At 58.6% G+C, this 22,462-nt stretch overlaps 3 protein-coding genes across 11 annotated transcripts; 2 read left to right on the top strand and 1 right to left on the bottom strand.

Moving 5' to 3' along the window:
• Positions 1-460: 460 nt before the first annotated feature.
• Positions 461-3,245, bottom strand: TCN2 (transcobalamin 2). Its single transcript, XM_048964302.1, has 10 exons — positions 2,794-3,245; positions 2,275-2,464; positions 2,152-2,202; positions 1,952-2,085; positions 1,693-1,854; positions 1,435-1,610; positions 1,159-1,327; positions 890-1,082; positions 664-785; positions 461-568 (listed from the first exon to the last, which is right to left on the bottom strand). The coding sequence occupies exons 1-10, from the start codon at positions 2,846-2,848 to the stop codon at positions 507-509; spliced, it is 1,314 nt and encodes a 437-aa protein (XP_048820259.1). The 5' UTR covers positions 2,849-3,245; the 3' UTR covers positions 461-506.
• A 153-nt stretch (positions 3,246-3,398) lies between these two features.
• PES1 (pescadillo ribosomal biogenesis factor 1) lies at positions 3,399-9,839 on the top strand. The gene is made up of 15 exons (XM_048964300.1): positions 3,399-3,624; positions 3,867-3,946; positions 4,055-4,208; positions 4,278-4,387; positions 5,141-5,312; positions 5,440-5,529; positions 6,261-6,377; positions 6,543-6,620; positions 6,907-6,996; positions 7,193-7,323; positions 7,462-7,587; positions 7,764-7,948; positions 8,064-8,197; positions 8,402-8,569; positions 9,136-9,839. Exons 1-15 carry the CDS (start codon positions 3,601-3,603, stop codon positions 9,220-9,222), a joined length of 1,746 nt encoding a protein of 581 aa, XP_048820257.1. The 5' UTR covers positions 3,399-3,600; the 3' UTR covers positions 9,223-9,839.
• Positions 9,840-10,942: 1,103 nt separating this feature from the next.
• On the top strand, positions 10,943-22,084 carry GAL3ST1 (galactose-3-O-sulfotransferase 1). 9 transcript variants are annotated; one of them, XM_048964012.1, is made up of 4 exons: positions 10,943-11,004; positions 14,879-14,975; positions 19,195-19,331; positions 19,864-22,084. In XM_048964012.1, the coding sequence occupies exons 2-4, from the start codon at positions 14,907-14,909 to the stop codon at positions 21,008-21,010; spliced, it is 1,353 nt and encodes a 450-aa protein (XP_048819969.1). In that variant the 5' UTR covers positions 10,943-11,004; positions 14,879-14,906; the 3' UTR covers positions 21,011-22,084. The 9 variants fall into 9 exon arrangements, with proteins under 9 accessions (XP_048819969.1, XP_048819968.1, XP_048819970.1 ...); XM_048964011.1 differs by having other exon boundaries at positions 10,976-11,004; positions 14,882-14,975; XM_048964013.1 differs by lacking the exon at positions 10,943-11,004 and adding an exon at positions 11,011-11,112 and having other exon boundaries at positions 14,882-14,975.
• The last annotated feature ends 378 nt before the right edge of the window (positions 22,085-22,462 follow it).

The raw sequence follows: 22,462 nt of genomic DNA, 5'->3' as shown, positions 1-22,462 counted from the left end.
GTGACGGAGCGGCTGCGTCAGTGTCCCCGGGTGACTCATAGGCGGGCGCCGTGGCTCGCAGGCCTGGCACCGGCATCAGTCCCCGCCCCGTGCAGCACCCCCAGCACAGGCTTTGTTTGGGTCGACTCCAGGCAAATTTGGGACTGAAGCATCCCAAGGCTGGGCCGGAACGGTCCCCACCGATGCCATCACCCTCAGCCCCTGATGTGGGGGCAGACAGTTGCACCTCAGCTGCTGAAATCTCCGTGATCCCCATTATGGTGGTGGCCCTGCCTGGGACACGAGCAGCTCCAGGGGGTCGTGCACTCTCGGGAGCATTGAGCACACCACGACCCGGAGGCTTTCAGCCACCCGAGCAGCAATGAGGCCACGGAATCCCAAGCACGGAGCCCGGCTGTGCCCAACCCCCACCCCCATCCTCCTCCTGCCCAAGCGCACAGAGAAAGCACGGCACAGCCTGGAGGTTCTGCAGTATTTCATTGCCATCAGCCCCACAACCAGCCCCACTACCACTCGCTCAGGCGCAGGATGACAGTGTTCCCATCCTTTGGTCTGTAGTCAGCAACACCTGCAGAGGGACACAGTGGCCAGGGTGGCAGTGAGGTGGCAGGGTCAGGGACACATCCCTGTGCCCCCATATCTCCGTGTCCCCCCATCACTCACCCATATGCAGGCTGGTGCCAAGCCTGCTGAGCAGCTGCCAGTAGTGCCGCTCCTTTGGCCTCGCAGCCATGCCTTGCACCGAGGTCAGGAAGGGGCCATATGTGGTATCCTGGGTCTCAAACCTGGGGGCAGAGCAAGAGGAGGGATCTGGGAGTCCCAGGGACACAGCAGAGGGAACGAGGACAAGAGGACAGCCTCAGAGCCCCCTGACCATTGGACCACTCACGTGAAGTTTTTAGATCCCTGTGGCGGGGCTGCCCTGAGCAGATCCAGAAGCGAGGCCCCAGCAGGCGCAGACACCAGGCTGTCATACAGCAGCTGCTGGGGACACCCCAGCACTGGGCACTCCACCACCAGCCGCACAGTCACATTGTGTGGCCCCAGGGGCATTGGCTCCAAGAAGATGGGTGTCAGTGTGCCTGGGACAAGGAGCCATGGTGGCATCAGTGCCAGCCCCATGCTGGCCACCCAGTGCCCCATATCCCCTGCTCCTACCCAGCTCCTCCTGGCACTGCATGGAGGCAATGCTCAGGTAGCTGCGGCCGTTCAGAGCAAGCACCGCTTGGGCCATGGTGGCAGCACTGGTGAAGCTGTCCAGGTGACGCAGCAGTGCAGCCATGGCACGGCCGTATGCTGTCCTGCACGTGTTGGTGGCGATGAAGACCTGGAAGGGGAGGAAGGAAGGAAGTGCTCAGGCAGGGCTCAAGCTCAGACCTTCACCAAGAGCCACTCACGCTCCTGCACTTGCTCCATGCCAATGCCCACACTCGCCTGCATGGCCAAGGGAGTGCTGAAGGCGTTCCCAATGAGGCCGTCTGCTCTCTGTGCTTCCACCAGCCTCGCCTTGGTCCTGTGCACAGCTGCCTGCAGCTCTGCTGCCAGCCTAGCCCCGATGTGTTTCTCCTTCTCCAGGCAGGCGAAGGCCAATGCTGCCACTGCCTCTGTGTCTGCAGAGGTGGCTGTGTCAGCCCAGATGCTGCACACCCACCCCATGGTGGATCCACTTTTTGGGTCCCTGCTGTCTCTTACCCACTGCATTGCCATCCACGTGCCTGAAGCGCCGGTGCTGCTCGGCCACCAGCAGTCGCTGGATCACCTCCTCACGCACCCGCTTGTGGTGGACACAGAGAGCCAGCACACCCAGGCTGTACTGGTAGTAACTGGTGAGAGGATGGCCGTGATGCCGGGAGCCTGGGGACAGAGCACCGCTGTCACAAGAGCCAGCTGGTGGCAGCAGAGCTGCAGTGCCAGCACCCATAGGGTCCCTGCTGTAGGTGGGGTACCTCACCTGCCCAATCCTTCTCCAGGTAGTACTTGAGCCACGTCACAGGGAAGCGCTGGGTAGTGGGGTCTGGTGGGGGGCAGGTGGCACGCAGCCCCAGCAGGTAGAGTGCCAGACGCCCCGTCTCCGGCACGGAATCCCTGCAGGCAGTGGGGTCAGCACATGGAGGAGCACGGGAACCTCCCCATCCCCATCCCATCACCTACGTGTCGCGGTGCTGATGGCCATGGGACGGGTGGCTGGCTGCGTGCAGACTCCTGCAGGGATTGGCATCAGTAGGACTACAAAAGGGACAGGGGCCGTCCCACTGTAACACGCTGGGGACCTACCGGCCGTAGAGACCCTGGAAGGTGTCCTGCAGGTTCTGCAGGTAGCGCTGCTCCATGCTCAGATCGTGCTCGTTGCCGAGACGCAGCCCCACGTAGATCCCGGGGTCGGCATCCTGCCCCGACTCCATCGCCAGCCCCAGCAGTCGTGCAGCAAACGCCCGCACCGCCAGCGCTGCCTCTGCTGGAGCTTCTGTCGCCAGGGGTCCCCGTGAGGATGGGGGCAAGGAGTGAGCGCAGCCCAGCGCCGGGGGACGCGGGGAGGACAAAGAGCGTCGGTGGAGGTGGGAAGCGGAGCGTCCTCACCCCACGTCTTCACCCTCTACCCCGTGAAGCTGAACCCCCAAATTTCGCACAACGCTGAGGGAGAGGCCGAGCATAGAGGGGACACGAGGCAGGAAAAGGGAGAAAGGGAACGGGGGAAACCCAACGCCTGGCACCACTGCGCTCCCACCCACAGCCTGGCCCCGGGGGCCCCGCGTTGGAGCACGGATATGAAGCATTCGGGCGGCTCAAACTCACCGCAGGGCCGGGCGGGCAGCACCGCAGCCTGCAGCAGGGCCAGGAGCAGCCACATCGCGGCGAGGGGACGGCGGGTGGGTGACAGCGAGTGACAGCGAGTGACAGCAGGCTGAGCGGCGCCGAGCAGGAAGGCGATGAGTGAGGCAGTTCCGCACTCCGGGGCCGAGTCAGCAGAAAGGGGCGAGGACTTTGGCTGGAGGCGAGAGCGGGGCGCAGATAAGGAGCAGCAGATGGGGTGGTCACGACCCTGTGCGCTGGGTCAGTCACAAAGCGGGGCAGGTCAGGGGCACCGAGCAGGAGACGGGCCGCTGGCACAGCAGCGTGACGGGACGGCGGCGGCCCCGGGAAGGGATTACGGGGACAGCGGGGCTCAACGCAGAGCCGCGGGGATGGCACGCGAACGGCAACGCGCCCATCCTGCGGCCCAGCGCCCACCGGCCGCCCATCGCACTGAGGGCAAAGCCACGCCCCCTGCCGTAGCCACGCCCACAACTTCTCATCTCGCCCCCTGCGCGACGCCCGCGCCCCTGCGGAGGCCCCGCCCCTCTCCTTTCTCCGTCCCAGCGTGCCCCGCGCCGAAGGACCCCGCCGGCCGGCTTGGAGCTGCCCGCGGCGCGCCTGAGTGACCGCCTCCCTTCACCGCTCTCCGTCCCCGCGTCCCACCCGCACCCTTCAGCCCCGCTGAAGCTCGGGGCTGCGCGGGCCCGGCGGGGTTCCGGTGCAGGCGCGGACCAGTTTGGTGCAGGCGGTGCGAGGGCAGCCCGGGTCCTTCGGCGCGGCGGAGCACGAGGCCGTGGCAGCGGAGCCATGGGCGGGCTGGAGAAGAAGAAGGTAGCGGGGGGTACGGCTGCGTCCCGGCCCGCGGCTCTCCCTGTTCTCCCCTACCTGTTTCTCTCAGTTTCTCCTCTGCTTTTCCTTATTCTCATCCCCATCCCTCGCGGTTTCCCTCCAGGTTCCCCCGTTTCCCCCCGTTCCCGTCTTCCAGCCCTCCCATTTCTCCCGGTACCCCCACGTGTATCCCGTTGGGGCTCCCTCGGTTCTCCCCCCCGTGACCCCTATGTGTTCCCCCCCAGTACCAGCGGGGCTCTGCCACCAACTACATCACCCGCAACAAGGCACGCAAGAAGCTGCAGCTCAGCCTGCCCGATTTCAGGTGGGTCACAGCCCCTGCAGCACAGCCCCATCCATTGCCTCCCGTGGGGTGGCCGTGTGATGGCAGAGCCGCTGGGCAGCAGGCTGACACCCCATCCCTCCTCAACAGGCGCCTCTGCATCCTGAAGGGGATTTACCCCCATGAGCCCAAGCACAAGAAGAAGGTGAACAAAGGCTCCACCGCGGCACGGACCTTTTATCTCCTCAAAGACATCAAATTCCTCCTGCATGAGCCCATCGTCAACAAGTTCCGGGAATACAAGGTAATCAGTGCACTGAGAGCTGGGGGCTGTGCTGGCCCTGCAGTGCTCTGAGCCCTGCTCTGCCTGCAGATCTTTGTCCGTAAGCTGAGGAAGGCGTATGGGAAGAGTGAGTGGGGCACAGCGGAGCGGCTGAAGGACAACAAACCCACCTACAAACTCGACCACATCGTGAAGGAGAGGTGAGCCCATGGAGCCTTCGTTGGGGCCGTCCCTCCTCAGCAGCACACATCCTTCTCTGGGCATTGCTGAGCATCGTGTAGAGTTTCTGGGTTTGTAGAGAAGCTTGTGAGATGTGAGTGATGAGGGAGTTCTTGGCTGTTGTGAATGGCTCCAGGTTCTCCATGATAACACTGAGAACTTTCCCGTCCTCCCCTGAGTTTTCCATTGACACTCTGGGAGAAAGACCCAGCGTGCCAATGCAGGTGGTTAATTTACTGCCAGAGGAAAAGGAGATGACCCACAGGAGAGGGGGGAGCTGCTCTGGCAAATCTCTGTGTTGTCCCGGTGGTGTATGGGAACTGACTGTGTCAGCAGGGAGAGAGGAGCAGCCCTGGGAGCTAAGAGCTGCCCTGACGTGCTTTATGGAATGGTGAAGGTGTTCTGTTGGAGCTGCGGGGTCACAACATTTCTTCCTGCCCCAACATGTGCTCCAGGCTCTCATCTCAGAGCAGGAAATGACAAACCGGGTTTGTTGTCCCCCAGCTAGGGAGGTTCCTGACTCCCAGGGCAGTCCGGAGCCCTGCAGTGCTGTCAGAAGGACTCTGTGAGACTCTGGATGCCCAGCAGGGGTGCCCTGACCCCACAGATTGCCTGGCATTCCACAGTGACTGCACTTGCCCGCCCCTTGGCTGCATGAGGTCCCCACCAGCTGCTGCAGCTCTGGGGTTTTGGAGCCAGGTGTGATGGCATCATTTCCTCTTGCCTGGCTGCAGGTACCCAACCTTTGTGGACGCACTGCGGGACCTGGATGATGCCCTCTCCATGTGCTTCCTCTTCTCTACCTTCCCACGGACGGGCAAGTGCCATGTGCAGACCATCCAGCTGTGCCGGCGCTTGGCTGTTGAGTTCCTCAACTACGTCATCGCCTCCCGCTCACTGCGCAAGGTGGGGACTCCAAGGAGAGATGGATCCTGCTGCCTGTCCCCAGTGCTCCTTTGCATCCTTGCCGTCCAGGGAAGGTTGGTAAGAACCAGGAGCGCCTGTAGCCTTCATCATGCTCTTTTCCCACCAGGTCTTCCTCTCCATTAAGGGTATCTACTACCAGGCAGAGGTGCTGGGGCAGCCAATCACCTGGATCACCCCTTACGCCTTTGCCCACGATGTGAGTACACGAGACCTGTGCTGTTATTGTTGTTCCCTTTCCTTGGGCTGGGGTGGGGTTTTGGGGACGTCTGCTTGCTCTTGTGCCAAAGAGACAAAACAGGTGAAGGCCAGGAGGCCTTTGGCAGCCGTGTATCGCACAACCCTTCCTATCAGACTTCAGTGCTAGGCTGTGCCAGTCTACTCAGCTCCTTCTTTTCTCTTTCTGTCAATTATTAAAATATGTTCTGCCCACTAATTGAAGATTAACTGGCAGTTAGCTCAGATGGAGGTACTGGGGTGAGTTGATTCTTGTATCGTCTTTGCACAGCCCTTGTGCAGCCATCCCAAGACGTAGAGCTGTGGGTGCTGCTGGGCCAGAACCGCTGGCAGACAGGAGCTCATAGCTGCTGTAGTGCTCTCCTTTTGTCCCACGGTTTTTGGGATTTGGTTAGGTCAGAACATTCCCAGTTTGTGGCCTTTGGTACAGCCCATGGCGGTGTCACCTCTGCAGCATCCCCTCACTGAGCCCATAACTTTCCTTGGTCCCTTGCATCCTGGCTGTCGTGGGGGCTGGCTGTATTCCTGCTGTGTTTCAGCTCCTGGCCCTGCTATTTCTTGTCATGACCTGCACGTATCACCTGGAGGAGCAGCTTCATTCCCTGAGCTGGCCCTGGGTGAATAGCATGCTGTCCCTTATTAGGGAATCTGCTCCCTCATCCTTGTATCCTTCCCCTCCCCATGTGCCCACAGCACCCAACAGATGTGGATTATCGTGTGATGGCTACCTTCACTGAGTTCTACACCACCCTGCTGGGCTTCGTTAACTTTCGTCTCTACCACTCACTCAACCTGCACTACCCGCCCAAGGTAAAGCCACCACCGGCCCTGGGGACACGCCAGGCTGGTGGGAGCAGCTGCTGCAGGGAGCATTGCTCCTGGGGACCTGTATGGGTGATGTAAGGGGCTGAGGGGGAAGATGTTTGGGCAGACCACGCTTGAGAGCTGTCTCCCCACCTTTCTGTTTGTCTGCAGATCGATGGCCAAGCTGAGGTTGAGCTAAAGCCTGTGGAAGGCAAGGAGTATGCCATGGATTCAGAGAGCTACCTGGAGGTGAGGGGCATTGCTACCTGCATGGTCAACATGAGGAGTTTGTGTGCAAGGACACTGTGTGTCCTCAGTGTCCTGGCTGGGGACCCCTCCTGGTGTGGGGCACTGGTGTAGGGGCTGAGGAGCAGAGCCTGATCCATGCATGGTGGAGATCCCAACTTCTCATCCCTTTGCTGTGGCCAGAGGAGGAGCTGTGCTTGGTCTTTGGGGCTTCCTCTGTGACCCCCTATTCCTTTTCCCATTCCAAAGCCCTGGCTGAACCTTATATCTTGGTCTCCTCTGGTTGCAGAAACTGTCAGCTCTGAGCGCCAGCCTGGCACGTGTGGTGGCCCCAACCCAAGAGGAAGATGTGGAGATGGATGAGTTCCCTGTGGAGGGGGTAAGAGCCTGGTGTCCAGGGCTGACCCACACTGTGTGCTATCTTGTCCTCAGCACATCTTACGGCTGAGAGAAGGCTGTCAGTGCCCAGTGTGGGACGGGGAGGGCTGGCAGGAGAATGGGGGACAGTGAGAGCAGAGAGGGGCTTGGCTGTGCTGCATGTGGGGAAGAGGTTTGACTGCTTTGCCCCCGAGCAGGAGACTGCTGAGCAGATGGATGCGAGGAGGAAGGAGCAGGAGGCCCTGGAGAAGCACAAAAAGCTGTTTGAAGGGCTGCGCTTCTTCCTCAACAGGGAGGTGCCTCGAGAGCCCCTGGCCTTCATCATCCGGTATGTGGTGGGAGGTGGTCCTGCAGCTCTACCACCTCGTGCTGTCCTTCCCTGTCCTCTCCAGTAGCATTGCTGAGGCCACTGTGAGCCCGAGAGTGTCTGCTGTGTGACCAACCTCTTGGTGTGTTTGACTGGCAGGTGCTTTGGTGGCCAGGTGTCCTGGGACAAGTCCCTGTGCATCGGTGCCACTTATGATGTGAGTGACCCATCCATCACCCACCAGATTGTTGACCGGCCCCAGGTGGAGCAGCAGGTTGTGGGCAGGTGAGCCAGGTGTCCCATCCCCAGAATGGCCATCTAGGCTGATGGATGGTCCTGAACTCTCCCTTGCTCTGTCTGCTCCCAACCTGCTTCACTGCAGTCTGGCAGCCTCTTGGACACCAGAACATGGGGCAAGAAGGCAGTGTCTGACCCCCAACCTCGTAACCCTCTGCCTCCAGGTATTACCTGCAGCCTCAGTGGGTTTTTGACTCGGTCAATGCCAAGCTGTGCCTCCCTGTAGCCGATTATTTCCCCGGTGTGCTGCTGCCCCCACACCTCTCACCCTTCGTGACAGAACAGGAAGGAGACTACATCCCTCCAGAGAAGCTGAAGTTGCTGGCCATGCAGCGGGGCGAGGACCCAGGTGATGTGAGGCTCCCAGAGCTGGAGAGAATCCAGACAGTGCTGCTGCTTCAGCAGTGCTCTGCCTGCTGCAGGGCCTCCGTGTTCCACAGTCAGTAACAGTGATCTCTCCATAGGGGAAGAGAGTGAGGAGGAGGAAGAGGAGGATGACAATGATAAAGAGGAGGAAGAGGAGGAAGAAGATGAGTCCGAAAAGGAAGAGGAGATGAAATTGAAGAAGATGGAAGAGCAGAAGACGCAGAGCAACAAGGTGCAGTACATGGCAGTGGGGTCACAGAATCACTGAATGGCAGGGTGGGAAGGGACTCAAGGATCACGAATCTGCAAGCCACCTGGTCTGGGGGTGACCAGAGAGGATGCTGTGTCTCTTGTATTACCACTGACCAGTGTGGATGTGCCCTGGGGAAGGGCTGGCTGCTGGCACACACAGCCCTGAGCTCTCTGCTCTCTGCAGGCACTTCCCGTGAAGGTGACTGCTGGCAAAGTGCGGCTGGAGGACAAGCAGCGCCTGGAGCAGGAGCAGCAGAGCGAGGAGAAGCGCCTGGCCATCATGATGATGAAGAAAAGGGAGAAATACCTCTACAAGAAGATCATGTTTGGAAAGAAACGCAAAATCCGAGAGGTATGAATGTAGGGATGCCCCAAGCCGTGGATCCCTGTAGGTCATCCCAAAATCAGTTTGCAGCTAAAGATATATCCTGGTCTGTCCTCATCTTGTAAGGAAGGAGTGACCTAAGGAAGGAGGCCTGCGCCTCCCCACCTTTGGTTGCAGGGGGGAGCTTTGCCTTGCAGCCCTGGTCTCCCTGCCCTGCTGTGAGGCTTGGCAGAGCTGAATCCCCTCCTCCAGGATGGCTGCACCATCACAAATTGGTCCCACACTGCATGTTTTGAGTTTTTGTTTCCTCTCTGTACATGGTGAGGCAGTGAGGATGTTGATCTCTGGTGCACAAGGCTGAGACTGTACAGGTCTCTTCCCCAGCATTACCAGGCCGCAGGCATTCAGACTCCCTGAGCAGAGCTCCCTGTGCCTGCCTGGGACCTTAGTGTGTGGCCAGCAAGTGCAGCTCAGGGCACCACTGCTCGTCTCCATCCCCTGGCGTCGAACAGCTCAGTGGGTCTGAGGTTGGAGCAGCTCTTTGTGTGTGGGGACAGACCTGACTGTGGGTCTGGGGTTGTGTTTCTGTGCAGGCAAACAAACTGGCTGCGAAGAGGAAAGCGCACGACACTGCTATGAAAGAGGAGAAGAAGAAAACCAAGAAGGCGCGACGAGCGTGATGAGACTTTGGGACCCCGAGGAGGGGCTAACCCTGCCTGGCTGGAATGGCTGCAGCAACCATCATTTGTGGGAGAAAAACCCTCAGCTTTCCTCTTGGGACAGAAATACTGAATTAAAATATTGCCCATCAGTAAATACACCTCCTGCTGTGCCTTATCCAGGACTCCCTCCACGCAGGAAGTGGAGGAGTGATCGTCAGTGCCACTGCCTGTCCTGAGGGTCAGTGATGTGGGCACGTCCTCTGTGCTCTTTCAGCGTCCTCAGGGCAGCGAGTGGTGCCTGAAGAACAGGAGGCCAAGGGAAGCTTTGGGCTCTTGCAGCTTCCTCCCTCTGGCATTGTTCACTTTGCACACCCGCAGCCCTGGGATGTGCAGACTGCTCCTGTCCCACCTGCTCTGGGGCTGCTGGCCTTGCTGGGACCTGGTGGTGTTGTGTTCAGAGGGGTGAGGGCTCCAGCATGAGAAGCAGGCTTTGTGCTCAGCATTGGAGAGGAGCCCACCTGCCACCCAGAACTGAGCTGCTCTCCGCCACCCACACTGTGGGCTGCATTTGGCCTCTGCTTCTATTGTATTGCGATTTTATTTTTTTTTTCTAATTAAAACGTGATGCTTCCCTGTGCCATGTGTTGTCTGTACCCTTGTGGCAGGGCCACGGTGCAGTGGTGTGTGCCCAAACCCTGGGCTCAGCCAGGAGCTGTGGATCAGTCCACAAATGTCACCCAGGGCTGGAGGTGACTCAGCCCACAAGCTCTGTGGCACTGCGTTCTCACCTTGCACCTTCTCACTGTGCACCATGCCCTATTCCAGCTCTCTGCAGGTCTGCCCCATCCCTGCTGGGTGCTGTCACCTCCCAGGGCTCGCTGTGTGTTCCTGCACTGGGGAGGCACAGCCTGGGAGCACCCAGAGAGCATGGGGCTGCTTCCACCATCCCTTGGGAGCAGCATGGAGGTCACAGAGGGCTGCCCAGCAGTGTGGAATGTGAGGAGAGCCCACAGGATGTCCTGAGCTTCACAGGGCAGTGTGAGGCTTTTATCAGATCTGGCTAGACCTGGGCACTGCAATTTTAGTGTACGTTCTTTTTTGTGCTCCTTTGCCACCTTTTCACAGAATCACAGAATCACCCGGGTTGGAAGGGACCCCAAGGATCATGTAGTTCCAACCCCCCTGCCCAGCAGGGCCACCAAACATCCACATTCAGATCAGGTTGCCCAGGACCCCGTCCAACCTGGCCTTAAACACGTCCAAGGACGGGGCATCCACAACCTCCCTGGGCAGCCCGTTCCAGGGCCTAACCACTCTCCTAGTAAAGAACTTCCCCGTAACATCCAACCTAAATCTTCCCTCCTTCAACTTGGATCCATTTCCCCTAGTCCTGCTGTTGTCTTTTCCATTCCTCTTCCCTTTTCTCCTGTTTTTCCTCTTCCTTTCCTTTCCTTTTTTTTTTCTCCTTTTTTTCTCCATTCCCATTTTTCCCCCTTCCCTTTTTTCCTCGTTCCTTCCTCCTTTCCTTCCCATTTTTCCTCCCTTCTTCCCTTCATTTTTTTTGCTGTGGAGATGTATGGGACTGCTGAATCACAGCCTGAACCTCTAACCATCCTATCACCTAAGGTGAGCAATGAGTCAGCCACGGGAGCACAGGTGAAAGCAATTCACCTGTGTTGCAGGAAGGAGTGGAGCCTGGCTGCACCTTTCCTAGACCCATTTAAGAGCTGGCTGCCAGTGGGGAAGGATCTCTTCTGGAGGTCCCCTCCACCAGAGTTTCCTACACGGACCCAGGATAGGGTGAGTGTCCTTTTCTGCTCCAGTGTAATGATTACATGAGCCAAGCTCTCGACTAGACTAGATCATCTCTATATTCATTGATTGTACAGGAGGCTACCTTCAGAGCAGGTAAGAACTGCACCGGACAAGGGATCTGGAGTGAAAAAGGCCAGTGAAAAAGCTCTTTCTAAGGCTTTTTTGAAGCCAGCAGCAGTGCTGCGCTTGCAGCACTCGCAGGGTGCTGGCAGCTCATGGGCAGGCTGCTGGGCGAGCAGGGGTGGAGCTGGCATGTTAGTGGCACAGTTTAAATGGCCTATAAATGTACCACCACCCACCTTGGCACATGGTAAGCTTTAAATAATCTTGAAAAGGGCAGAAGCTGGTTTCTGCTCGCAGAGAGCAGCAGGTAAGTAGCGCTGCTGCTGCCCGCTGAGAGCAGGGATGGTCGGTGGGTGAGCACAGCCTGCAGTGCCCACACGGTGCTGGAAGGTTGCAGGTGTCAGATGCTGGAAATGAAAGGGGAGGTGAGCAGGGGGGTGATGGAGGATCTGCCTGGGAGGGAGCCTAAGGCGAGGCGGTCGCACCTGGAGGCTGCCTCCATCAGGGAAGAGAGGAGGGTGGTTGTGGTGGGTGACTCCCTTCTCAGAGGAACCCAAGGCCCCGTTTGCAGACCGGCCCCAAACCACCAGGAAGCGAGCTGCCTTCCTGCAGCCCGGGTCAAGGGCAGAACCAGGAAATCCCAAGGCTGTTAGGTCCAATGATTATTTTCCATTGCTTGTAGTTCAGGTGGGCAAGTGATGAAATCGCCCACAGGAGCCTACAGATGACAAAAAGAGATTTCAGGGGTTCGGGGCGTTTAGTTCAAGGGGCCGGAGCTCCAGTGGTTTTTTGTTCTATACCTTCAGGAGCAGTGAGGGACACGGAGCGGGCTTGGAAAGCACAAGCAATGAATAAATGGCTCAGAGGCAGATGTTGAGCCAGAAACTTTGGGTTCTTTACTTGGGGGGCAGTTTACTTGGCCTTTGGCCTGTTGTCTGTCAATGGAACCCACATATCTCACAGGGGGCAACAAATCCTAGTGCAGGAGCTAGCGGGGCTTATTGGAAGAGCTTTAAACTAGCTACAGTGGGGGAAGGGGACAAAACAAAAAGAGATGAGCCCAGGGGAACGATGCTTGAGCTGGGGGTGAGGCAGGTGGCTTGGCTGAAGTGCATCTACACCAATGCACCCAGCATAGGCAACAAGCTGGAGGAGCTGGAAGCCATTGTGCATCGGGCTGTGACCTTGCTGCTGTTACCAAAACATGGTGGGACCACTGCCACGACTGGAGTGCTGTGATGGATGGCTACAAGCTCTGCAGAAGAGATAGATGAAGAAGGAAGGGTGGTGGTGTGGCCCTTTATGTTAAAGACTGTTTTGATGTTGAAGAGTTTGGGGTTGGGAACGATAAGTTCTCAACTGTCTGTAGGTAAGGATCAGGGGGGAGCTCTGTAGGGACAACATCTTGGTGGGGGTCTGCTACAGAGCACCTAATCAGGATGAAGGGATGGATGAGGCATTCTGTGAGCAGCTCGCAGAAGTCGCACGATTGCCAGCACTCGCGCTCATGGGAGACTTCAATTTCCCTGCTATGTGTTGGAAATACAATACAGCACAGAGGAGGCAGCCCAAGGGTTTTTTTGAGTGCATAGAAGATAGCTTCCTTTCACAGCTGGTAGGAGAGCCTACCGGGGTGGAGCCCTGCTAGACCTGCTGTTCGCTAATGGAGAAGGACTGGTGGGAGATGGGAAAGTTGGGAACTGTCTTGAGCACAGTGACCATGAAACTGTGGAATTCTCTGTTCTTGGAGATGTCAGAAGGGTGACTTGGCAAAACTGCTGCCTTGAACTTCTAGAGGGCGGGCTTTGACTGTTCGGGATGCACGGGTCCCTTGGGAGTTGCTTCTCAAGGGTAAAGGGGTCCAGGAAGCCTGGATGCTCCTCAAGATGGAAATCTTAAAGGCACAAGAACAGCCTGTCCCTGAGTGCTGTAAGGCGAGCTGTAGGGGGAGATGACTGGTGTGGATAAACAGGGAACTACTGCTGAGACTCTGGAAGAGAGTCTGTGTCCTCTGGAAGAAGGGACAGGTTACCTGGGGAGGTTACAAGGAAGTTGCTAAAGTATGCGGGGAAGAAGTTATGAGGGCAAAAGCCCAATTGAACTCAGACTGGCCACTGCAGTAAAAGAGAATAAGAAACCCTTCTACAAATATATCAAAGATAAGAGCCAAGGAGAATTTCCATCCTTTACTTGATACAGCGGGGAATGTGACCACTGAGGATAAAGATAAGGCTGAGGTCCTCAACTCCTTCCTTATATCTGCCTTTAATAGGCAGATCAGTTATCCTCAGGGTGCTTTACACCCTGATCCGGAAGTCTGGGATGCTGTGCAGAATACAGCCCCGGTGATTCAGGTGGAGATGGTTAGAGGGCTCCTCCTCCGTCTGGGCTGTCACAAATCCATGGGGCTGGATGGGCTCCACCCCAGTGTGCTGAAGGAGCTGGAGAAGGTGATTGCCGAGCCGCTCTCCACCATCTATCAGTGCTCCTGGTTATCTGAAGGGATCCCAGAGGATTGGAGGCTCACTGATGTGACTCCCATTTACAAGGAGGATCCGGGGAGTGGAGTCCAGCTGGTGACCCGTTTCAAGTGGTGTCCCCAAGGCTCAGCACTGGGGCTATCTTGTTTAATATCTTTATTGATGACCTAGATGAGGGCATTGAGGGCACCCTCAGTAAGTCTGCAGATGACACCAAGCTGGGAGGTGGTGTGGATCTGCCTGGGGGTAGGGAGGCCCTTCAGAGGGATCTGAATAAGTGGATCGCTGGGCTGAGGTGAAGAGGATGAGGTTCAACAGGGCCAAGTGCTGGGTCCTGCACTTTGGACACAACAACCCCCATGCAGTGCTATAGGCTTGGGGACGAGTGGCTGGATGAGAGTGAAGAGAAAAGGGACCTGGGGGTGTTGTACCAGAGGAGGTTTAGGTTGGACACAAGGAAGAACTGTTTCTCTCAGAGGGTGGTCAGGTGCTGGAATGGCTGCACAGGGAGGTGGTGGAGTCGCCATCCCTGGCAGTGCTCAAGAGGATGAGGAGCTGCGAGATGTGGCTTAGTGCTTGTGGTAGCGGTGGTAAGGGGAGGGCAGTTGGACTGGATGATCTGGTAGGTCCTTTCCAACCCTGTGATTCTAGGATTCTGTGATTCCTTTTTCTCCTTTCCTTCTTCTTTTTCTCCTCCCTCCTCTCCTTCCCCTATTCACCTCTCCCCTCTCCTTCTCTCCCCTTCTCCCTCCCATTCTCCCCCCACCCAACAACACCTGGGCTCACTCAGTCCCCCTCTGCAGCACCTCCCTGGCCCAGGCTGCCCTGTGACCCCGCACCCAGCACAGCTGCCATCCCGAGGCCTTGCAAGGTGCCTCCCGTGTGCCGCCAGGCGGGGGGGGGACAGCCCTGCGCTGCTGTGTGGTGCCGAGGCCTGGGGAGGGAGGCAGAGGAGCACGTGTTCCCCTATGACATCTGTGTTCTGTGCTTCCTGGCCCATTATGGAGATCAGAGCCGGGTGCCTGTGAGGGTTATGGAGGGTCTGGGGAGCGGAGGCTGTGTTCTGTCAGGGGCTGATGTTTGGCTGTGCTGCCTCCTGGGGCCTTTGCAGCACACCTTGTTACAGAATGCGGTGACATGGGGCTGCTGTGGGGACAGAAGAGACCACGGCCTGGTTGTGTGCCCAGCAAGCTGCCACCTCCTCCTTCTTCACCATCACTGGCAGCACTCCCCAGTCCCAGATGGGCCGTAAAGCTGTGTTTCCCCATATTTGTCCATCCGTGTTTGAGTCGAGCCCTCTCTGTTCCCTGTTCCAGCAGGTGCTTCCCCAGCAGTTGGTGGTGGATGGGGAGCAGTGATGAGAGCACCCTGAGGCAGTGGCAGTGCCATCCTGGAGCTGCAATCCACGGCAAGGTGAGTGCACACACAGGGCCTCTTCCCTCCCCACTGCTATACTGCATTGGGTTTGGGGTGGATTCAGTGTCATTCCTAAAAGAGAATTCCTAAAAGAGTGCTGTGAGAGCTGATATCACACACACGGATTGCTTTGGTTGTGTCCCACAGCTGTGAGCATCGCCATGCGGATGGGAGTGAGCAGCACTGCCACGTCCCATCCACGGCTATTGGGTGCTGTGTTCCTCTGGGTGAAAATCCTCCCAGTAGGAAGAAGGGAGAGCAGAGAGCTTCAGAAGAGGAGTGGGACATGAGAAGGGCCAGGGCTCTTTCTCCTGGCTGAGATCTGGCTCAGAAAGCTGCCAGATGGCACTGGGACCCATCCATGATAGGAAGCACTGGGGACAGGGATGGAAAGGCAACACAGCCGGAAACAGGTGCATGATTTAATCCAGTGCCATGTGTGCTTCACGTAGAGCATCTGCTGTGACAGATGTGCCTCAGGTGGAGAGATGGGTGATAAATCACTGGCACTAATCCAGTCGGGGCTGGGCGCAGTGGGGAATGCATCAGGCTGGAGCTGGGTGCTGCCACCAACCTGGCACGGACCCTGCTTTCCCCAGAGGAAGTTTTGCTGTGTGGGGCAGCCAGGTGGAAGTCAAAGGAACCTCTCTGGGCTGCTCGGTGCCCTGAACCAACTCATCAAGGGAGGAACTTGGTCCTGTCCCCACCCAGGCCTCCCCAAGACGTGCTCTTCTACTGTGCCCCAAAGAGGGCTGTGCCATCTCATGGGGTTTTTAGGGGACACTTGTTCCCCAGCCGTAGTGTGCCATCTCAATCCACCTGTGGATGCACTCATTTCTCTCCTCTGGCTATGGAGGCCAGGATGGCTGGCACAGGCTCAGGCTTTTATTTTGAAGATCCTGAGGTTGCATACACAGATTCCCTCAGCCTGTGACATAGCAGCTGGGGACACCATGAGCTGTGTCCCAGGAGAGCAGGGACCTGCATGCTCCACAGCCAGTGCCTCCATCACACCTGGGAGCAGGGGATGGTTCTCCACTCCTCTTCTTGCTGCGATGAAAACCATTCTTGCTTTTCTTGTTGCTGGGCTCAATGCAATGGCTGTGATGGGGCAGCAGCTTTGCATTGTCTGCACTCAGTTGGCGTGAGGGATGCAGAGCCCCGGCTGGTGGGAAGGAGCCAGGGCTGCATCCGGCGCACAATGATCCCTTCTGTGGCTGCTGGTGGGGTGATGTGGGACGGAAACACTGCTCACCAGCTTCCTCACAGCTCTGCTGACATTGCCATGGAACACAGGAGCCGTGGGGTGTGTGGCCTCTGACCTGCCATGCACTGATGGCAAAGGGAGGCTGGCTCCCACCAAACAGAGAACACCCCAGAAAGCAGGAGAGATCCTGACTCCCCTGGGGTGCCCTTCCGGGTGCCCTTCTGGGTGCCCATCTGAGCACTTGCCTTCCCTGTCCCGTGGCAAGTGATGTACTGGAGAGCAGAGAGCATGGGCATTGCTATTGTGGGGCCATAAATGCCAGCGAGAGATGCCAGGCAACAAGGGGAAGGGGAGGGCAGGCAGCTCCAGTGGAGAGAACACCCAGGCTGGAGCCACTCCCATACGGAAGAGCTCTTCCCATGGAGCTGCATAGGGAGGAGATGCCCCTGAGAAGAAACAGCCACCATCCCTACGTGCTGGGGGCCAAAAAGCTGCAAGAGTCACTGAGTGAGTACTGCCAGCACTCGCTGTGTTCGACCTCTCCTTGATGCTTACAGAGCAAGGTGCTCCAGCATCCCCCAGCCCCACCAACCCCAGGAACCCCACTTCCCCCCTCATCCCGACCCCATAATCGGGGGTGCCGGGTTGGCAGCACCAGGCCGGGCCTGGGCAGGGTCAGCTCTGGCTGCAGCCAGCCGGGGCACTCGGCCACAATGTCCCCGTTGATGGCGGTGGCGCAGATGGAGACAAACGGCCCCGTTGTTGTGCGCGCGGGGTGGCAGCGGGGTGAATGAGCCCTCTGTGCTCCGGCGGTGGGTGGAGAGACGGAGGAGAGACGGCGCTCGGGGTGGCAGCGGGAGCCTCGCTCCACGCCTCGAACCGGCAGCTCTGGGGAGGGAGATCCTTCTTATTCGGCTTCTCCATCCCCACCGGGTCGGGTGAGCTGGAGCTGCCGTTTAGGGGATGGCGTAGGGTCGAGGCAGCTGCCGCAGGCTGCTTGGGGAGAGCCTGTTCCATGTCGGAGCAGCACTGCCCCACGCCCCGGCCAGCCCAGGAGAGGAGAAGGACGGACTGCAGGGAGCAGCTGGAGCAAAGGAAGAGGTGATGGGGGCTGAGGACGCGGGGCCTGACAAGGGGGGGGTCGCGGGAGGTGAGGGGAGGGTGGGCGCCGGCGACCGTGGCATGAGATGCCAAGGCGTGGGGGATGGGAGGAGCGTGCCAGTGATGGGCATAGGGTGAGGAGAGCCTGAGCCAGAGCCGCCGGGGGCTGGAGGCGGTGGTGCCTTGTGTGCGGTTCCCTAAAATTCAGCTCGCGAAGGGGTCGGTGCCCATAAGGGAAAATCAGGGGGATGGCTGCTGCGGGGAGCATCGGACCCGTGGGCATGCGGGGCCGGGGCTGGGACGTGGATGTGCCGGGGGCCATGGCTGGCACGGCCGCGACTTCGCACTGCGGCTGCCGGCTGCGGTGGGACTTTCCACCCAACGGATGAGAGCCGGCGCCAGCAGCCGCTCCGCTGCGACGGGAGCCCCAGCACAAAGCCTCCACTTCTGCATTTCTCCTGCCGAGCTATTAATAATTAAGCCACTCATTTAAGGCAAAGTCAATAGAGTAACTGGGCTGGGAACTGTTTGCAAGGAACACCCCGCCAGAGGCGGCCCGGGTGGAGCTCAGCATCCCCTCGGCATCCCTGCCAGCGGGGCCGGGTGCCGGCAGCCATGGGGATGCTGCGGGAGGCTCGGCCGTGCCCTCGCCATCATTCCTGCCGCTCGGAAAGCCCAGGGAGCAGCACTCGGCTCGGAAGAGGTCGGTGAGGGCGAGCCGTGCCCGGCGTCTGGTTACGCTTTCCATCCATTATTCATCGAGATGGAAATCTCAGCTGCGGCGTGGCTCGCTGCCCTCCGCCGGGACGGGGCAGGAGAGATGCAGGCGGAGGACGGAGCCAAGCGCTGCGGGGAGGCTTCGTGCACAGCGGGGCGAAACGACGCCCGGGGGCCGGTAGCGTTTCCGCGTAGTTTTTCTCTTTAAAAACCCCCTGGAGGTCTTTGCTGGTCGCTGTACGTGCCAGCCTGCAGGAACCGCAGCGGGTGTTTGCGTCGCGTTATCCGGAGGGCGGCCCAAGGGTGCGAAGGACGGATGGAGGCCGTATGGAAGGCGGGTAGGGCGGCTCGGCCGCTGTCCCTATGGACGCCTCTGCGCGTCCTGCTGGGAGCAAAGCCCTGCTGCAATGCGGCACCTGGGCAGCCCAGCCGCGGTGCGCGGTGCTGGGGGGAGAGGGGGAGGGGGGGATATGCATGCAAATGTGTCCTTGTCGGCAGTGCTGCGGGTGTCTGTGCCCTTGCCTGGAGGTGTGCGTGCACCTACAGCCGCGTCCTTGTGTGCGTGTGAGCTCCGTGTCTGCGTGCACACACAGCTGTGTGTGGCCTGGCGTGCAGGCAGGAGTGCATGAGAGGTGTGCAATGTCTGCACGTGTAACAGGCAGAGATGTGCACACGCAGGGGGTGTGTGTGTGCCCCTGTGCGTGCCTGCACGAGTGTGTATGGATGTGTGTGTGTGTGTGTGTGTGTGTGTGTGTGTGTGTGTGTGTGTGTGCTGCAGGCAGGTCCACGCCAGCCCCAGCTCTCATGCAGCCCAGAAGCACGGATCAGGACCTCCAGTGCTCAGTGCCAAGTTGTCTCCATCCCCAATGTTTGCTGGCATTGGAGCAGAGCAGTCTCCTGTTCCTCCCACCTCAACTTTCCAGGTTTTGCCTTTGCAAAGGGAATTGCTTTTGGTTTTTGCAGCACAGGGAAGAGTGCAGCACAGGCAGAGCTGCGGCACCTTGGCTGCAAATCCCTCTTGGCCAAGGATGAGCCTGGCACTGGTTCTCCACTTCCTAGCCCCTAAAAGCCTCCTGTGATGCTCCTCATGCTTTGTTTCTCATTATTTGTCTCCCATAAGCTTTGCTCCCCACGCTCCCCATCCCTTACCGCCTGCATTGCTGACAGCTGTATCTCCTCTGCCCCTTGCAGGTGACCACAATGCTGCATCCACATGGGAAGCCCTGGAGGTCCATGTGCAAGGGGCTCATCCTGGGGACCCTCCTGACCAGCTTCATGCTGCTGCTCTACTCCTACGCCGTGCCCCCGCTGCAAGTCAGCATGACAGAGTGAGTGTGGGGACCCCGTGTCACCCAGGCTGACCCTGGTGGCTTTGCCCTGGGATGTCACTGTCCTCACATGACACACCTGGTGCTGTCTGTGTGATGGGAAGGTTCCTGGGGAGGCTGGGGGTGCTCGCCTTGGGGTGTACAATGGGTACAGTTGGGTGCCATGCTCTTTGCTACCCATCCCCTCCAAACCCAGCACTCAGCAGGGCTCAAGTGACGGCTGTTTCCCCAGGAATGGGAGCAGCGTGTCTATGGAGGACATTAACTTTATCCCATTTATAAAACAGCTCTGTGTGTGGGCATTCTGTAAGCTTCTTTCTCCTGTTCTCCTGCACTGCAATACAACGGCGTTAGCGAGGATCAGCTCTGCAGCTTCATGGAGCTGCCCGAAGTCACTCAATCCTGGAGCATCCATTACCAGCTCTGTGCATCTCACGTAGCACGGGGCTTGTTTGTTCTGCTGCCTCCTCTGACAGCCATACCATGCCGTTATGTCTCTGCTCACCGCTGCCCTCTCTCTCCTCCCCACCAGGATCCCCGTCGCCTCCTGCTCTTCCTCCCAGCTGCAAGCCAAGGGGCCAGTGACAGCCAACAGCACGCTCGGCGCTTCGGGAGCCAGCTGCCGGCCCAAGCTGGACATCATGTTCATGAAAACTCACAAGACAGCCAGCAGCACCATCCTCAACATCCTCTTCCGCTTCGGGGAGAAGCACCGCCTCAAATTCGCCTTCCCCAACGGCCGCAATGACTTCTACTACCCTTCCTTCTTCGAGCGGAGCCAGGTGCAGCACTACCGGCCCGGAATGTGCTTCAACATCATCTGCAACCACATGCGCTTCCACTACGAGGAGGTGCGCAAGCTCCTGCCGGCGGACACCACCTTTGTGACGGTGCTGAGGGACCCTGCCTACCTCTTCGAGTCCTCCTTCCACTACTTCGGGCGCATCATCCCCCTCACCTGGAAGCTGCCGGGGGAGGACAAGCTGGCCGAGTTCTTGCGGGACCCCTGGCATTACTACGACCCGAACGGGTTCAACGCTCACTACCTCCAAAACCTCCTCTTCTTCGATCTGGGCTACGACAACAACATGAACGCCGACAGCCCGCTGGTGGAGCAGCGCATCCGGGAGATAGAGCAGCGCTTCCACCTGGTCATGCTGCTGGAGTACTTCGACGAGTCCCTGGTGCTGCTGAAGGAGCTGCTGTGCTGGCAGCTGGAGGATATCCTCTACTTCAAGCTCAACGCTCGCAAGGGTTCCACCGTGTCCCGGCTGACGCCTGAGCTCTACGACAAGGCGACTGCTTGGAACCTCATTGATGCCAAGCTCTACCGATATTTCAATGCCACCTTTTGGCGGAAAGTGGAGGCCTATGGGAGGGAGCGGATGGCCAAAGACGTGGCTGAGCTGCAGCGGGAGAATGAGAAGATGAAGAGCATCTGCATTGACGGGGGGCACGCTGTGGACGCCAGCGCCATCCAGGAGTCGTCCATGCAGCCCTGGCAGCCGCTGGGGGAGAAATCCATCCTGGGCTACAACTTGAAGAAGAAGATCAACAAGAAGCACCAGAAGCTGTGCCGCAAGATGCTGACGCCTGAGATCCAGTACCTGACGGACCTCGGGGTCAACCTGTGGATCACCAAGCTGTGGAGCCGCGTGCGGGACTTCCTCAAGTGGTAGGAGCAGCAGGTGCCCTGCAGGAGAGCTGGCGGCTCACGTCTTCCTTCCTTCGTGTGTCTTTGGTTTAGACACGAGCAGGACACCATGGTGGGTCCCCAGCCAACCCCCGGGCACCCAAGAGTGGCGGAGGTGACGTGGGGACCCAGTTTGGAGGACGCAGGCTGTATGGGTTGCTTGGGGGTTTGAGGTTTTTCCCAACAGGATCCACTTCTTCTTTCCATGTGGAAATGCCAGAGATGGTACGTGAAGGGCAGGGCCCCAGTGTCCCTGTTGCAGTGATGGACATCCACCACCACATCTCTGGAAGTGCACAGCGGGTCAGACAGCAGTGGGACCCATGGAGCATGGGGCCAGGGACCTGCAGTGGTTTTGGAGCTCACACTGACTCACACCCAAAGGGCTGCTTTCACCACTCCCTATCCTTCCATCCCAGACTTTGGGCTCCCTGTCCGAGCCCATCATACCAACCATGCTGCTTGGGCTTCCCCAGCCCATGGGTCCTCAGTGAACCTGTGGCTGTTGGTCCCCCAGTGAGCCCCGTCAGGTTTCTAAGCATTGTCCATGCTTGAGTTTGGAGAGCATCAAAACCACCCCAAAGCCTGTGCCAGCAGTGGTCCCCAGCGTGTTCCCGCAGCACCCCGTGGCAGCAGGTCCCCCGAGCATGCTGTTTTCCCAGTTAGAAGACCTCGTGGTGCTGATCCCTCCTGGGGACACTCTGGTAGGACCACGAGGTCTGGTGAGAACTGGTGTGGGGAGCAGGCATGGAGCCCACAGTGCCAGCGCCTGGGGTGAGTGACACACAGGGACAAGGCAGGAGCAGACTGGGTGCAGCGTGGCGACAGACTGGGCAGAGCTGGTGGTGGGGACAGCCCCAATGGGGAGCACAGGGAGCCCTCGGGTGTTCAGGCTGGGCTGGATGACAATGGCATGGGGCAAAGCCAAGAGTGGCCCAGGCCGTGGCACCGTGTGGCTGCAGGGGTGACAGCAGGTTGTCACCTGCCTGGGGCAGCGGCGGGGAGCCCAGCTCTGCTACCTGCTGTGCGTTCATGTTCTGCTGTTTGTGAAGGCAAGCAATAAAACAATGACCAAAAAAAAAAAAAAAAAAAAAAAAAAGCAATTCTACTTTTGTAAGATAATTGTATTGTATATTTGGCAGTTTTTAATACACCAATGGTCCAGCTGGTCTCCGTTGGTCTTTGTTCTTCTCTATGGGGACTGGATGTAGCTGTGGGGTGTCACTGAATTGGCAAGACCCAAAAATGCTCGCTGGGATGGGCAGGGAGCGGACGCTTGGGGGCTGCAAGGAGGCTTCCATGGATCTTCATGGCCTTCTCCAGGTCCCCAGGCCTGACTTAGAACCCACTTGCCCATAGGAGAACCTCTTGTCCCAGTAGCTGCACTTCTGCAGTGCAGGAGTGCTTAATGGAGCTGTGTGGGTGCCACAGGGCGGAA

This window comes from Lagopus muta, chromosome 17 (genome assembly GCF_023343835.1).
Source record: "Lagopus muta isolate bLagMut1 chromosome 17, bLagMut1 primary, whole genome shotgun sequence".
Taxonomy (NCBI): domain Eukaryota; kingdom Metazoa; phylum Chordata; class Aves; order Galliformes; family Phasianidae; genus Lagopus; species Lagopus muta.
Note: the sequence above shows the minus strand (reverse complement) of the source record. Positions and strands in the feature narration are given on the sequence as shown.